The 16,393-nt window shown below is 38.4% G+C and overlaps 1 protein-coding gene across 29 annotated transcripts in view; it reads right to left on the bottom strand.

Annotated features, from left to right (window-relative positions):
- Nucleotides 1–16,393, bottom strand: part of ptprt (protein tyrosine phosphatase receptor type T) — a 490,886-nt gene that overhangs the window by 129,144 nt on the left and 345,349 nt on the right. For all 29 annotated transcript variants that reach the window (XM_030051856.1, XM_030051857.1, XM_030051859.1 and 26 more), the window contains one exon: nt 12,555–12,690. In XM_030051856.1, coding sequence (XP_029907716.1) covers nt 12,555–12,690 — 136 coding nt within the window. The remainder of the gene's footprint in view (nt 1–12,554; nt 12,691–16,393) is intronic.

The following is a 16,393-nucleotide window of genomic DNA, read 5'->3' as shown; positions in this document are numbered from 1 at the left end:
TTTCCTTATCTGTTCATTCCCTCCTGTCTTTGTTCTTTATCTGTGTTGACACTGAACATATCAAAGCACAATGCAGACCTGACACAAAAAGGTTGCAGCTCTCTTTTTCAGCACTCCTGATGATTTGTGCATCTGGTAAAATTGTACAGACTGAATCCATGCCAGCAAAGAGTCTTACTTGAACACTTTGTGGCACAGATCCAGTCTCATGGCTGTCTGATTCTAACAATGGCTTGCAAGATGAAACGTTGGTGCTATCTTCCTCTTTACAAACAAAATCAAATGTTTTCAAGTTGTGACAAATGGACAATGGAAACTACTTAATGTGAATTCTGAAGTTTTGCAGTTGGCAGTAAGCACCAATTTGTTTCTAAAGAACAAGAATGAGTGGTGATAGTCTAAACAGATGGGGAAAGTGACTGAATTTGATTTTTATCTGGTTTGACAGCCATGAAAAGAGCAGATCTGCCCCAAATGGGTTGAAATCCAGACTTTCTGCTCCTGTGTAAATCACCACTATGTACCCGTGGGTGGGACATCAATGGGTTTCAGCAGAATGCTGTTAGGAATTTATTAAGATGTAAGGATTTATCAAGCTGACACATTTAAATGTGCCTGTAAGTGCAGAAATCCCAGTTTTACAAGGAGCAAGGGCAACCTCTCAAAAAGGGTCCATGAACACTGAGCAAAGAAGAGTGACGCGATGCAGAAAACAGTCGACTGTATGTCTGTCAGCAAACAGCAATGTAAAGAGAGGTTCCCAGTGGACAGGCAGCCTTAATGTGCACCTATGTGTCTTTGAATGTGGAGACATCCTGTCATCACTGACATTTGTGACATTCCATTGTAACAACCGTCAAACTGTCAGCATTTCCCAAATTCCCAAAAGTCGGTTGCATCAGAGAGTTTGTAGACCACACCAAAGATTTTATTTTAACAATGGTTGTTACAAAAGTTGCTGACAGAAGGCTGATGATGTCTCCATCTGTGATTAGATTTTATTTTCTTTTTGTTTTCTGTTTCGCAAAGTGACACATGCACATTTCATTGGAGGTATACGACAGGTTTAAAAAGCAAACTGTAGGACAGTGCAGCACTTTCTTGTTTGATTTGCATTTCTCTTTCAACCAGAAGCAATTAAAGTAATCATTTTCAAGGTGATAAAGAGAAGTGACAGGAAAGGAGGCTGACAGGAAGAAATTTTGAGATGATGCTTGCCTATTGTTGTTTCTGCTGCAATTGTGATCATGTAAAAAGCTAGCAGAGAAGAGGGGTGATTGGTAAACTGGAATGGATTAAGCCTGAGTGGACAAAACAATGGATGCACGATTTGAAAAGCAAGCAGGGGTTTGCGTACAAGTGCACTGGTGTGCATGTGTGTGTTTGCATATGCAAATATGGTAAAACAAACAAGACAACAAACATCAAACTTCTATGTATATATTGGTCAAAATCCTAGGCAATAATGATCTGGATGTTGAAGTGTTAAGTACAGAGCTCTTATAGATAGATAGATCTAAATGTCTGTTGATCCTTAAACTCTGTTAGTCGGAGTTTATCAGGTGCATGTGGGTTGATTTAGACCAAATTTTACATTGAATTGCTCAGCTTTGTGCCTTGGGTTTTAAAAGTAACAGTAATCATGGTTCCATCAACCTTTTTTACACACATTTTGCTGCCTCAAAGAAAAACAAAAAATCACTTGACAGAAACAGCAAAAGTTGAATAAAATCCCCAATCCAAGATGTGACTGAAAGATTAAATGCTGGGTTGAGATGGACACACCGTTCATTCAAAAAAAGGCAGCTCTGTCTGCTGTCATGGCAGATGCTGATAATGCCAACAGGTACAGGTGGACAGATGAAGAAATGTCTGTTTAGATACCCAGTTACCTGGGTCAAACTATATCAAGAAGTAGTAAGTCACAGGCACCTGAACTTGTCTTTAAGACGTTTTGCCAATCATCCAAGAGGCTTCATTATCTCTTATGACTGGTGGATAGTCCCAGGCATTTAAAAATTTGAGGGTCATTTGCACCTTGAAGTCACGTGAGGATCATTCAAGTCACACGTGAGTGGTGAAGGTCACCTGGCAGTCAAGTGAGAATCGTCAGAGTTACATGAATAGAGGTGTTAATGGGTGTGAAACTGCCTGGGAAGTGTTGTCAGGATGGTATTTGGAGTTGCTGATATGTGGTGTCTCAATACCCCTGCTCTGTTCAGAAATGGATGCTCTACCATGACATACATTCACTCCTCTTGAAAATTACCTGTCCTCTCTGTCAGAATGCACACATTGCTCCCCTTAAATGAGTGTACCCTGTCCTTTAGATGCTGACTCTTGACCTGAGGAATTGGGTCTCATGTGACATCAAGATGTCAATGAGCCTCAAAAGCCATCCATACTGAAACACCCAAAATGCCCTACTGTGCATGCTCGTCCCAATGCGATTTCCCCTCTACAATGTGAAATCATTTGCTAGATCACATAGGAATCGCATGTCATTGTTTTCAGAAAGCTCAATTTTCCTAGTCCATATGAAAATGCCAGGCCTGCATTTTTAGATTAACACGTTTTGGAGATCATTTTTGAAAAGCTCTGATTTTGTGGGCAGAATGCATTGCTTGAATGGAAGGCCAAAATAGAGAAAAAAGATTAACAAGAGGTCTGGTTGCCTTTGACCTACTGTTTCTTGATAAGAAATCAACTAATTTCATTTCATTGTCTCAAATGCAGAAAACAAATGCAACAACTATATTACATGGGAAACAGCAACTAGAATTATAACTATACTGATGAATTCCGTCCATCTTTGCAAAACAAGGTGGAGACATGCAGTCAGCGAACAAATTGGTCAAGCATAGCAACGATCAGAAGACGATGACATAGCAGAATATGTTATCATTTGGCATCAAAGGGAGACTATGTTTTATTCTCTTTAACAGGTATTATGGAGGTGCACCTTAATTCACTTGATTTTTAATGTGAATTAAAAATGCTACCAGAAATTATTACTGGTAACCAGTGGGAACATCAGCTGGACTGAAATAAAATTTAAGCCCCATTTTCACAAAAGAGAGGAGTAAGCTACCTAATTAGAGCAGAGATCCAAGAGAAATCTCTGGTGAAGATGTAATAGATATATACTAGAATTATAACACTGCTTTATCATTTAACTTTCTTGGCTTAAGAACAAGCCTTTTTAGCCTTCATAACTAAATGTATTTCAACAGAAGGCGCTTGGGGGATTGGAAATGCCAATGTGCAAGAAGTTTTAGTTCCAAAACAAGTATAGCAGTTGGTGAAGTAATTAGTGAGCCAATTACTTATTGCTCCTTCAATTTAAACACATTCATTGATCCCAACATTTTACAACGTGAGCTATGCATTTTTTGTATGTCCTTAAGATTTATGTCAGCCTAAAAGAGTAGGTAAACTCTATTCCTAAAATAAAAACATGAATAAACTGGGTTTGGGTGGCTTTACCCTCCACTATATTCCTGATGAACAACCATCCTGTCTTTTCTATCCCAAGAAAACATATTTACCCATCACCACTGACTGAGATGAGACATTATTTGGACTCTAGTCATTCTGGACAAAAACTTCCAGATCCATGCAAAGGTCTGTTTCAACATAATAAAGAACTCGCAAACAAAAATCTATGCCATTCGTGCCACAAAAAATGTCACAAAAAAGGACACAAGATGCATTTAAAAAGATGAGATATTTGATAGAAATACTTTGGTTAACTTGGTTCAGAGCAGTGTCTCTGCATTTTCAACCCCTCTCTGTCTACAGACCCATCTGGAGTGGTGTGTGTGTGTGTGTGTGTGTGTGTGTGTGTGTGTGTGTGTGTGTGTGTGTGTGTGTGTGTGTGTGTGCGTACGCTTGCAAGAATCCGTCAATGCTCTGCCTATGCTGCCAATGTCAATATTGGTTTCAAGTGCCTAAGGAGGAGAATCAGACCCTTAGTAAATATAGACACACACAGACATGACATACACACAGACACACAGACACACACACACACACACACCAGTCCACACGTGTGCCAGTGAAGATAAGGCAAACAGGCATACAGCTGGCAATCTGGCACTAAATGTAATTTTATATCCACTATTCAACAAACGCACACACACACACACACACACACACAAACACACAAACACACATGCACACACACACGCATGCATGCACACACATTGTTCCAGTAGATACACCCATATGCACTTGTGCCACTTTTGGAAGTAGACCTCTGTCAGCCACATGACAAAAAAATCAGTGACTAATGAAAAGAAAACACCGTGTGTGTTCCATGTGTGATTCTGCCTGTCTGTGCATTTGCACATATTTGCCTGTGTCTGTACCTGTGTGTATATTTGCCTGTGTGTGTGCACACAGCACATTTTTTACAATGCGTGTGTCTTCTTGTACAACTTTGTCTGTGTTCATCTGTGTTTCTACTGTGTGTGTGTTTTCATGCACGTTTGCCGTTGCATGTGGACATCTTTGTCTGTATTCAACGGTATGTGGACATCTGACTGCCTGTGTGTGTGTGTGTGCAGGTGTGTGTGTGTGTGTGTCTGCACATATTTGTCTATTTATATACCATACTTGCCATTATGAATGTGTGTGTGTATGTCCTTGCCTGCATACCTCTTAGTGTGTGTGTGTGTGTGTGTGTGTGTGTGTGTGTGTGCACATTTTTTTTGTGTGTATCTGTATACTTCACTTGCCTTTGAGTGTGTGTGTGTGCCCGTCCTTGCCTACCATACCTCTTTGTCTGTGTGTGTTTGTTTATTTGTGTGTGTGTGTGTGTGTGAGTGTGTGTGTGTGGGAACCAGCTCTAGTGGGGACAAATCCTTTGTCTAGCAGCATCAGTAGCCTGTGGCAGGTCTGTTACTATTCAGATAACACCCCAGTCTCTGACTACTGTCTCCATACAACCCACAACGTTATCACAGGGCATCACGTATCAGAGGGGGCGGAGCTTCTGCACCTCTCTATCAATCTGTGCACAACCCCAGCATGTGTAGCTGACCAATCAGATCGCTTCTCTGTTGTCCAGTGTTGGAGTGATTTCACAACTTCACAAGGAGCTGTATTTTTATAATAGCACTACAAATTGTATTCTCCAGATATAAGAAAGCATGTTTGTTTGGCACAGACCCCATAAAAAAAATCACATTATTCTAATTTTTATAGACTTAAAGTTAAAATTATACATTAAAGTAAAAAAAAAAAAAAAAAAAAAAAAAAAAAAGCTACAATTATAATGATGCATCATTTCTACTCCTAGGGAAGACCGGGGATGGTTGTAAAACATGGATAGTTGTAACACTCTCAGTTTGACCAATCAGAAACGAGCTGTGGTGATGTCATCAATACAGTCCATGCCCACTTAAAAACAGAGCTCACTGGTGAAGCCTCAAGTCTCTGAGTTGAAAACTGTCTGTTCTGGAACCAAAAAACGATTTTTCAGGTAAGAAAGTAAAAATTTTCATCGCAAATATTTTTTGCATAGTGTCCATTGTGTTGTAGATACAATTGTTTCACTTTCATAAGCTGAAGTAGTAGTTTCTCTAGCTTAATTTGTTGTGTTGCATTAGTGCTAGCTTTGAAGCTAAATGCTATAAACGGTTAGCTTTTTAATGGCTGCCTGGCATGGGGAGGGTTGTAACGGTTCTTCACCTATCTAATTAAACATGTATTATGCCTTAGGCAGTTTGTCTAGTTAATAGTTACTTACTAAGTTCTTCTGCACCTTAAAAACACAGTTCAAAAGTGTTTTGTTTATTCTTCAATAGACAGTTTAACTGTTCAAATGCCTTTTAGTCCTTACTAAGTACTTAGTGCAGCTTTGCACCACACTGTTCAAAAGTGGTTTGTTGATTGTTCCACAAATCTCCAAGTGTTCAAATGCTTTTTCACATTAACCTGTTTCAGGCTACAAAACACACACACAACACACACCAGTTTATACTTTATTGTTCTTTATTTTATATTATATTTATTTATTTTACTGTATTTATTTTTATTGTATTTAACTTATAATTTTTATTATTATTATTATTATTATTATTATTATTATTATTATTATTTTGTAGTCTGACAAGTTTATGGTTCCTTCTTTATTATTCATTAAAGTGCTTCCATACATTTATTGGTGTGAATCTTTTTTAAGCATAATAATTTAATTGTTACATCCATCCCCAAGTAGTGTTACAACTCACCCTGGTACTGGGGTAGGTTGTAACAACATACCTCTTTGTATTTGACATTAATTTACATAATCTGTGATGGTGTAGTAGAAGTCCAAGTGGATGTCATTTATAGCAGACAAATATGGGTACCACATGTCAAAATTTGAGATCTCTAGCACAAAGAACCACTGAGTTACACTTAAACAAAAAGTGTTACTATCATCCCTGGTCTTCCCTATATTTAAATGTCAGATGGGCATACGATTTATTGTGTTTGAATGCTTGTGTAAGGTGGAACACGTTCAGATGCAGTATTAATTTTTAAATGTACAACATTTTAAGTCTGGATTTTCTCATTTTAAACCTAGTTTTGATAAACTCTTGATAAACTGATTAAAATTCATTTTATATTAAAATAATCCATTTTAGTGTAACCCAGCCATTGTGTATCGAAGCATATCATGATATAAGTCATAAATTGCTAACACAGAATGCTAGTATTTACAAAATTAAAATCAGCTCTACAGGATCATTTGTTCTTTTTTCATACGTAGAATTGATTGTATTAGTGTAAATATAACTGATAATGTTCATTTCAGTGGATTTTCTGCTGTGTGTTGTCCAACCCTTGCACTATGTGACACCAAGTGAAAGATATCAGCAGCTGGTCATGTTGCCCCACTTTACTTGTAATTATCAGTTGGCAGCTCATATTTACATTTAATTTGACAAGATGTGAGTGCAGCATTTCCTTCCCTCATTCATACATCTAGTCTTTTGATTTCATTCAATCATCGGTTAAGTACAAGTCAGCGATCCAGACAAAACACATGGATAAATCAACATAAAAAACAGATGGATATCTCCATGATTGACCACCTGACCCAGTCTCACTAGTCAGGGCCCATTATATAAACAAGAGAGCTTCGGGGGAGGTTTTGTATTAATAATTCAGCCTTTTCTTCACAAACCTCTCTTAAAGGCCAGGACACAGCAGTCTGAGGTAATGTGAGAGGGCAGTTTTGCCAATAGTCATGGCCAGCAGCAGAATTTCATTAAATTTGGGCTTCATCTAGCCAGCAGTACTATCCATAATATTGGTTGTGGCTTACGCATTTATCTTTGTTTATCTATGCATGTATGCATCCAAATATATTTATATCTCTATATCTATCTATCTAGATAGATAGATAGATAGATATTGTCTTTTTTTTTTTTTTTACCTTAGTTTATTTTGATTTATTTATTGTTTATCTAACCTGTATCTATTGTCATTTAATCATGTAGTCCTATTGAGGTTACATGAGTCTCATTTTCCAGGCAGATATGGACATGGAATCAGTACATCCTGCAAATTAAAATGAAAATCACAAAAGGTGAAAGCCGAGTCAGAATTGTCTTCTTAAATCCTCGGATGAGAGGAATAAGGGGTGAATAAAATTTGAATAACATCCATTTGCCTGCTCAAATAAGAGAGGAAATAAACAGAATCGAGATGAAACCTTTTCTTGACTAGTTAGTTGGGGTTTGAAAAAAAAAAAAATCTGCCGGTGTTTGGGGAGCTTTGGAGGTATTAATTATTCATTCATTCTCCTTTCAGCCTCTTTGTAAAAAGTGTATCTTCCAGTGCTGGTTGTTTGAGCCCTCGGGGCCGCCTAGTAGTAGAGAACATGAGAAACATCAAATCCCCATTAAGACTTCAGCTGTGTCCAGTGTTATTCACTTTTACATTACATTATCTGTAACATCCCCTGTCCTTCCTTAAAACCTACGGTCCATTTGCCCAGGCTTTTGGAACATGTGTAGTGCTACTCTGAAAGATTAATCGGACAGTTCAGTGTGTTCACTTCCTGATGAAGTTTTGTCCTGGAATAATTTATGGGTACTGAAAGACATGTAAAACACTTCCAATTTAAAAAAAAAAAAAAAAAAAAAAAACACTGTTTTCTTGCCACCCAAACCACTGGAGAAAGTATGTGGGATGAAATATTGATGACCCGCACAACCCTAGCAAACAGTCTATGATATTGCAACCCCCCCCCCTCACCACCACCACCTCGATCAATTTGTCTGTCTCCCTCTTTTTCTGCAACTCTTGGCTATCTTGTGTTCTATTCCCTCTCTGAAACTTCTTTGCCTCCTCCCTGGATATGTACCTAATTCCTCTCCTTCTTCCTCTACAAACCTTCCTTCTTTTTGTCCTCCTTTGCCTCTCCCTCATTCCCCAGTCTGCTCTCTCCTGTAGTTTTGATACGTGCTCCTCTCTCTGGATCTCTTTGGCTTTCCACACTCTCTCAATCTTGCTTCTCCATGTTCTCTGTGGGTATGTTTTCACCTGATCTTCTACTGTATGCAGTGGTCTCAGTTAGCCTGCGGTAACACTTGAACACTTGAGTAAAGTACTGTATTACTGATTCATTCCTCTCTCCTGCTGCATCTTCTTTTCTTTGCTCTCTTTCTCCCACATCCTCTGTGGCACTGCTTGCCCTCTCTTTGGCCTATTCATGTATCTCTTTCTGATTCTCTACCCTATTCCCTACCTGCACCTCTCTCTAAGCCTCCGTCTATATTTTTCTTTTCACTCTCTGTATTTTCCTCTCTGCTCTGATAGATATTCTATCCTCTTGGTGTTTGTGATACTCTCTGTTAGCCCCGGTTAGCCACTGATTAGCATTGCTGGCCGATCCTTTGACCTCTTTCCGACTCCCCCGCCCTCCAGGCGCCGACGTGAAATGGATGCAGTGCCACTGGTAGACTACCAATAAGGTTTGCCTTCAGCATTTTGCTACTGTGTTTTCAAATGCATATGTGCTTTGACATGTGTGACTCATGTCACAAATACAGTATCTGTGTTCGTGGTCCCAAATAACAATTCACATGACATTTCCAAGCCTTGACACTAATGTGGAGGATTCCCTAACACCCTCTGCAGCTGCAAACATACTGCATACTGCCTGAATGCAAACAGTAATAAAATGTGCTGTGATGTGTGTTTTCTAATGTCTATAACTAACATTGTCCCCGTGAGCACAATATGAGGTCTTGTTGTCCCTGTGCCACATGTGCCACTATGCACTTCAGTCATTGCATAAATTGTCAGTGTGTCCCTGCACTAATGTGACAAATGCAGTATATTGTTCTACCTGGAGAGTGTATCAGTTATTTTTATGTTGCATCTAAACTTGTTAATTTCAATTTTCTTGTTCTTTACATGAACTGGTGGCTTGCAGTTATGGGACCCATGAAAATACTGATATATAATTTAAATATAATGAGTGCCATTTTCAAAATAAGCCTTGTCTTTTCCCTTAGATTCTGAATACTTGACTTTATGGAGTGACTACAGAAGTCCCACACTTACAGCATGTGTGCTGAAATAACACTGTATTTTTGCTCCATTTCTACAAGGATCTATTCTGGAAAAAATTAGGTCCTTTCTCTCCCAGCTGTTATGATTTGAAAGGAAAGGTTTGGTAATTACTGTTTTGTGATATGCTGATTTGCATCTAAACGTATTGTTTGCAGTGCTAATTCAGAATAGATGCATGAGGTGGGACTTCTGCAGCTTTCGTCTGGTTCTTCATGACTACCTCTGTATGACAATGCAAATTGTTAAATAAATAATCGAATAAAAAGAGTTTAAAAAAAAAAAAGAAAACTTTCACACAAGTTAACCACACAGGATTTATATCTATATTTATGTTTTTATTATAACAATAGAACTATTTTCTTGTGTATTCTAAGCTCTCTGGGCTGGTGCTCCGTTACAACGGTGGCTGGCAGGTGCCTGAAAGTTACATAAAACATGTGCCATAACCATGACATAGCTACATAAAAAAGTGACATTATACCTTCTTTGAGTAGATTAAGGCAGTTAATTTTAAGAGTGTCAGTTGGGAGGAAGTCAATCTTAATGGCAGGAGGCTAACAGTTAGCATTTGGAGCATCCAGTCAGTATCCAGCACTCAGTAACAATGAGAGGAAGATAGAGCCACTATTGTCCTACAGAATAGCTGGGGGGGAAGTGAAAATATACATATATATACATATGTGTGTGTGTTTGTGTGTATATCTATCTATCTATCTATCTATCTATCTATCTGACTCAAAGGTTCACCTCAAATCTGAGGTGAACCTGAAGACGCTGAGGCGAAACGCGTTGTTCCCTCTAAATAAAGTGTTAAAGTAAAGTTTGAGTCAGTGTGCGGAGGATCTGTTTGTATGAGTTTATCGCTAGTTCCTGCTGCCTTCCAGCACCTGACGACCTGTGGCTGTGCGAGGAGTTTGCACTGATTGCTATCTATCTATCTATCTATCTCTATCTATATATAGATATAGATAGATAGATAGATAGATAGATATAGATATAGATAGATATAGATATAGATATATTAAATGGATAAATATCCCTCTAAAACAATGACGCTACTGATTACCAGAGAGGTTTAACCATAGTAAGTACTTATGCATTTATTGTAAATACAGCAATTATGGTTTTGAGTCAATTATTATTATTTCTAATGTCCTCCACAAAACCTTAGGATTTAACACCTTTAGCAATCACACCTAGTTATCTTTCTGTTTTACCTTGGTACAGTATAGGCATCTTTGTTTTGCACTGTATAATAATCTTCAGTTAGTATGTGAGTATCTTAGTGAATGTTGCAGGATGCATTACCATGTCAGTATGTATTGTGCAATTGTGTCAGCTCCTATGTGTCTTTCACCAGTGATACCAAAATAATTTGTGGTGCATCTGTTGCATTTGTAATTCTGATGTTCAATGTACTGTATGTCTTTAAACAATGCGATTTAAAGATTTGAAGCCATTTGTTCCATGTGAGTACTGAATGTGGAGTGAGAAGCTGACAAAAAGATGAAAAAGTATAAATAAACAAAAATTTTTAAAAAGAAAGAAATTGTGATCCCAAGCAAAACAAAACGGCATGAGCAGTATGCGACCAGGGTAACGAGGGATGAGAGGATGGATGGAGAGACGGAGAGAGAAAGAGATAGACGGAGTAAAGAAAATGAAGGCAGGTGATGGTAGTAAGCCAGTGTGCATGTTAAGACAGAGAAAGCTGTGCGTGTGTCTGCTAGCTTAAAAAATAAATAAATAAAAATAATTTAAACAAAATCTGGGTTTTGATGTCTATTGTCTGGCCATCTCTATGATTATTTTTTGCCTAAAGGATAAAAGGATTACATACATCAATGGTGTTAATGCAGAAATCTATGAGACTGATTTTCCTGCTTAAAGAAATGAATAATTATAAAAGAGTTTGTCAATCAGTACAACTGATGTGTAAGTTGAACTGAGTGATAAAGGCTCATCTGCTTTTTTTTTTTTTATTGTTAATGAGTAAAAGTAAAGCTAGGCAAATGGAAAAACCTCTTAAAATCCAATTCAAACATACATCCTGAATATGCTGAAATTCCCTTTATCTCAGTACATTTGATTTCTTTGGTGTGCCTGTGTTTGAAGGTAAGCATTTGGCTCTATCTACCTGTCTGCATGTGAAGTGATGTTATGATGTCTGTCTACCAGATCTATTCATCAGTCAGTTTGTCTATCCATCTACCAAATCACCCGATTCAAAGGTACTACATGTAACATTTTTAAAAGTTAGTATATGAAATTAATTGTTTACCTTAGAATAACTACCGGAAACAAATGCGACCACAATCAGGGCATTATTTTTGCCTCGGTATTTTTAGTGAATGTTTCTCAAAATGTAGACATTTCTCGCTGTTGCTTCCTGCCCCAGCTTGTCTTTGTAAGCTGGTGTTTGAAAGTTTGACGTTTTCATCTGCACATACCTCTCTTAAACTGGAATGGATCTGCTGAGTTCTGCTGCCGCTTTCTGACCCAAATCATTATTTTGCTAACAAAAAGCTAACACTGTAGCAAAAACACTGTAGCACACATTAAAGACATAGCTGGCTGTTCCTGTCTAGAATTATTCTAGCTTGTTGCTGCTGCAATAAAAATAACTGATACTACATCCATATCTGCAGCCAATATGTTTTGACAACAACACTATTAAGAGAGAAGAGAATCATTACAACTCTGCCTCACAGGTGGCTAAAGAAGTCCAACTGCTATCAGAATATAAAAAATGTTTGAAAATCTCTCTTTTTTTCATGTACAAAGAAATGTGCAAATATTGAAATATTTGGAGAGAATTTTTCTCCCATTGTCTCTCTCCTTGGCTCATTTGCTCTCATATGTTTATGGTCATTATGTTAATGTATCAAAATTGACGTGCCATTATTTATTGACATTAAAATGTTACATGTAGCCCCTTTTGAGGGTCCTTCCTCTCTCTTGCAGTTGTGCTGACCTACCTGCGTTTGAAGGTGAGGACAACACCAAGGAGGATGATGATGAACATGAGGATCCCGGCGATCACTCCAGCCATCTTCACTGTGCTGTCCACCTGTTTCTCTGGCTCCATGGCATCTGAGTCCTGGGTGGATGCACCTACACACACGTGCGCACGCGCACACACACACATGCGCACGTGCATGCACATAGTCACATAGGCAGGAGGCCACATTCAAACAAGGAGGTTCATACAATCACAAAGGCAGGACCACATCCGTGTAAGCACACACACACACACACACACACACACACACACACACACACAGGAAAGATCATAAAGAGGAGGGAGGAGAGTTTACCCTTCGGTAGCCATCCCTAACATCACACATACACACATATTAGACCCATTAGACACATCACAATGAGAGACACACAAAATAAAAATTAACAAAGTACAGAAACATTTATACACTGGAAAAACTTGATCCCAAGGTGAAGATATGTGCATCTACACACAAAGAACATACCAACACTCATTCATGCCAACATAAACACATTGTGCAAGCATATGAATGCATCAGGTAAATAAAAGTGGTACATTCTGTTCAAAAATGTGATATGGAGGGACTCTGTACTTGGAAGTTCAGCATTAAGCATCTATAGTCTATAATGAGGGTATGTATAGTCTTTTGTCAGGTGTGGACTTAAACTTCCTGCTGTCATTTCAAAAAGCACTAAAATTGGTTTGTCAGGTCCTTCATAAGCACAGATGTTTTTTTTTGTTTTGTTTTGTTTTGTTTTGTTTGTTTTTGTTTTTTTTTGTTTTTTTTTTTTTTACTTTCAAATAGTGGATATCTCATTTTGGAACAAAACTCTCCAAACTTTGCCAAAATTCCTCACACTGATAAACACAAATGGAAAATCACATACGGTGCGTTGATGAAAGCAGAGGCTGTGCAGACAACATGAACATGAACATACACTGAGAGCAGGTGAAAACCTTATAATTTCAAAAGACAGTATTTCATTCATCCTTTGAATCCCAGAAGCCTTTGGGCATGCATTTTTTGAAAGGTTTCATTTAACCCCCTGGACAAAATTCACATAGTTATTTTAAATTTTTTATGAGGGATGTTTTTTACTTTAACTTTAATATTAATTAAAGTTAAAGTAATAATAATAATAATATTAATAATAATAATAATTATTATTATTATGTAATTATTATTTATTACTAGCTTTCTTGCAGCTGCTTAATATTTTTAGCAGTATTTGGGTTATTTCCTCCAAATTCAAATCAAATGTTTTCCCATACTTTTGAAAAAAAAAAAAAAAAATCAAGCAAATTTACTCTGGTTTCAAAGTGTTAATTGAGTAATAACAGTTGTCAGATTGATGGCTGAGGTATTTTAAATCCCACAGCAGGTGAGTTGGGTGCTTTTATGGCCCCAAAGATATAAAACGTAATCAAAAAAAGACTTTCAATCTGAAGGGTTGACAGTCTTTAGTTTTCAGCATTCAGCAAGGTTTTCTCACAGCACCTGACTACCTAGGCTTACTGGGCTACAAACAGTGAGAATCATCCAAGGACAAACAACGCATATGCACAAAAGTCATACAAAGACATCAAGGTAACATGCAAATATGAAACACCCGTGAGCTGGACTGGCTCCCATAACAACAGTTAAACAAGCTGACAAACAAGTAAACATAGTAGTAATAGTAAACAAGGCAGGGTGAGTGCAAGGTTGACGTGCATTTGTTCAGGAGCTGATGTCAATGAATGTCTGAAAAGGCAAGGCAGTGATCCTTGGAAGTTGTAATGAGGGTATTCATGGCCAATGCAGCCAAAAAATGACAAGCAAGGGTGAGGGTGAAAAGGGAAAGACAGTACCACCTCTCAGCGGAGGGAAGAAGGAGGGGAAGGTGTTCATGAGGAACCAATATACTTCCTGCTTGCTGTTTACACTGTCCACACCTCAGCAAGACCCTGAGGTCTGATCACGCAGATGCTGTTTTTTTTCCCTTTACTTGTAAACAAAATTGAACTTTGGTACAGTGTCGGGGTTTTGTAGTTACCTAGGTGTGACATGAGTCCACGAGGTGGTGAAATATCCTCATTAGTCCCTCTGAGTTCCCCTGGGCTGCTAATCCACAACACTGTATTTCTATCTCTCCAATCACTTCTACAACACAGCACAAAAGCTCCCAAAATAACACTTTCAGTATATAAACAAACATGAACAAAGCAGGCAATCTAAACAAGTTCCATTACATATTTTTTGAGCAAAATCAAATCGCTCTTTCCTTGTTATTTTCCTATTTGAATTGGAAAGTACATCCGACAGATAGCACCTGCAGGAAACTTCCACAGAGTAACCTTGAAGAAATGACCTGACACACTTTCACAAATAATGGTCATTGCATGAAAACAAGGGTTTACACACATTTTTATATTGATAATATGCTTGTTGACGTTCGTTTATGCACTCTGTGTTATTTTGCAAGCTGTTGTGCTGTGATATGGAAGTGAAGGGAGAGACACAAGTAGAGTATTGTGGATTAGCAGCCAATGGGAGCAGTTAATGAGGTTATTTCACCATCATGTGGACTCAAATTGCATCCAGATAACTGTACAGCCTAACACTCTACCAAAGTTCAATTGTTCTTGAGTGGGAAAATTACCTAAAAACAGCCAAAGAACCAACCGAAGAAACTGTAATATTTAAAAAGGTGAACCTGGCTACATTTACTTTGCAGCTAACCTGATTTTCTAAGTTCTTATGTTCTACATTTTCTATATCAATAATTCAGGGAGGCCTATATCTTTGACCATATTTTCTAGAGTGAGTCAAAATGTTATTTTGTAACTTTTACTCTGGGTGCATTTTAAATACATTTACATGTTAAATTAGTTAGCTGTTACTTTTTGCTAAATAGAGTCATATATATCCAATTAGAAGAATGTAATCTTTCAGTTATTTGCATCAGGAACATGTAATCTGAGTTTATCATCTTTTCATGAAATTTTTTAGACTTTTCCTTCATGATATGACCCCCGAACCATTTGGCTACCCTGTCTTCACACAGCAGGAGAGCTGTGCAGTATCTCTTACATACCTCGTGCTGATAACACTGATGCACTTACAGTCTACTCTAGTGCCCTCTTAGTCTTAATCCATTTTAGATCACCCATTTTACCAGCATTATGTCTACAGGAAGGAACTATGACATCATGGAAACTAAATGGGCTCTGGCTTCAACTCTCAGCCTTTCTCACACTATCTTTAGTCCAGGGCTAAGACCGTTATGCCTGGCAGTAAGGCAGCGATCACACTTGCACTTTCTCAAGTGGGCTAACACGGACCATAGCTCTGGACCTGAAGTACAGGGTTAGCACCAACTTTTGTCCCAGAAATATCCCAAAACCTGCTGCCAAACTATAGCCAGTGTGAAACAGGGCCAGTGGCAACAACATGATGTAGATGGATATATTGCATGTATACTGTAAACACTGGCTACATGTAGCTTTTGCAGAATGGATGTTTGCAGATGTCAGCTGAGACTACGGTATGTTAACTGCTGATTGGTACGCCAACTCAGTCTTGAATCCCAGTCACTATGGGGTCTAGTTTCCTGGCACAGCACAGGGTGGCGCAGTGAGGCGAACCCCGCGTAGAGCTAGTTTCGAGCAGCGCAACCCGAGGGGCACACAGTTTGCTTGTTTGGCAGACCGAGGTGCGCTGAGATGGGAGCGGAGATTCAGCTTGGCGCAGTGACAGTTTCGTGCCAAAAGGCCTCGCCGAGGTGCGCTCAAAGCTCGCCATCTGAAACCACGTCTACTTTCACTGCAAGGCGG

Source organism: Myripristis murdjan, chromosome 5 (assembly GCF_902150065.1).
Source record: "Myripristis murdjan chromosome 5, fMyrMur1.1, whole genome shotgun sequence".
NCBI classification, from domain to species: Eukaryota; Metazoa; Chordata; class Actinopteri; order Holocentriformes; family Holocentridae; genus Myripristis; species Myripristis murdjan.
The sequence above is the reverse complement of the archived record's forward strand: the minus strand, read 5'-3'. Positions and strand labels throughout refer to the sequence as shown.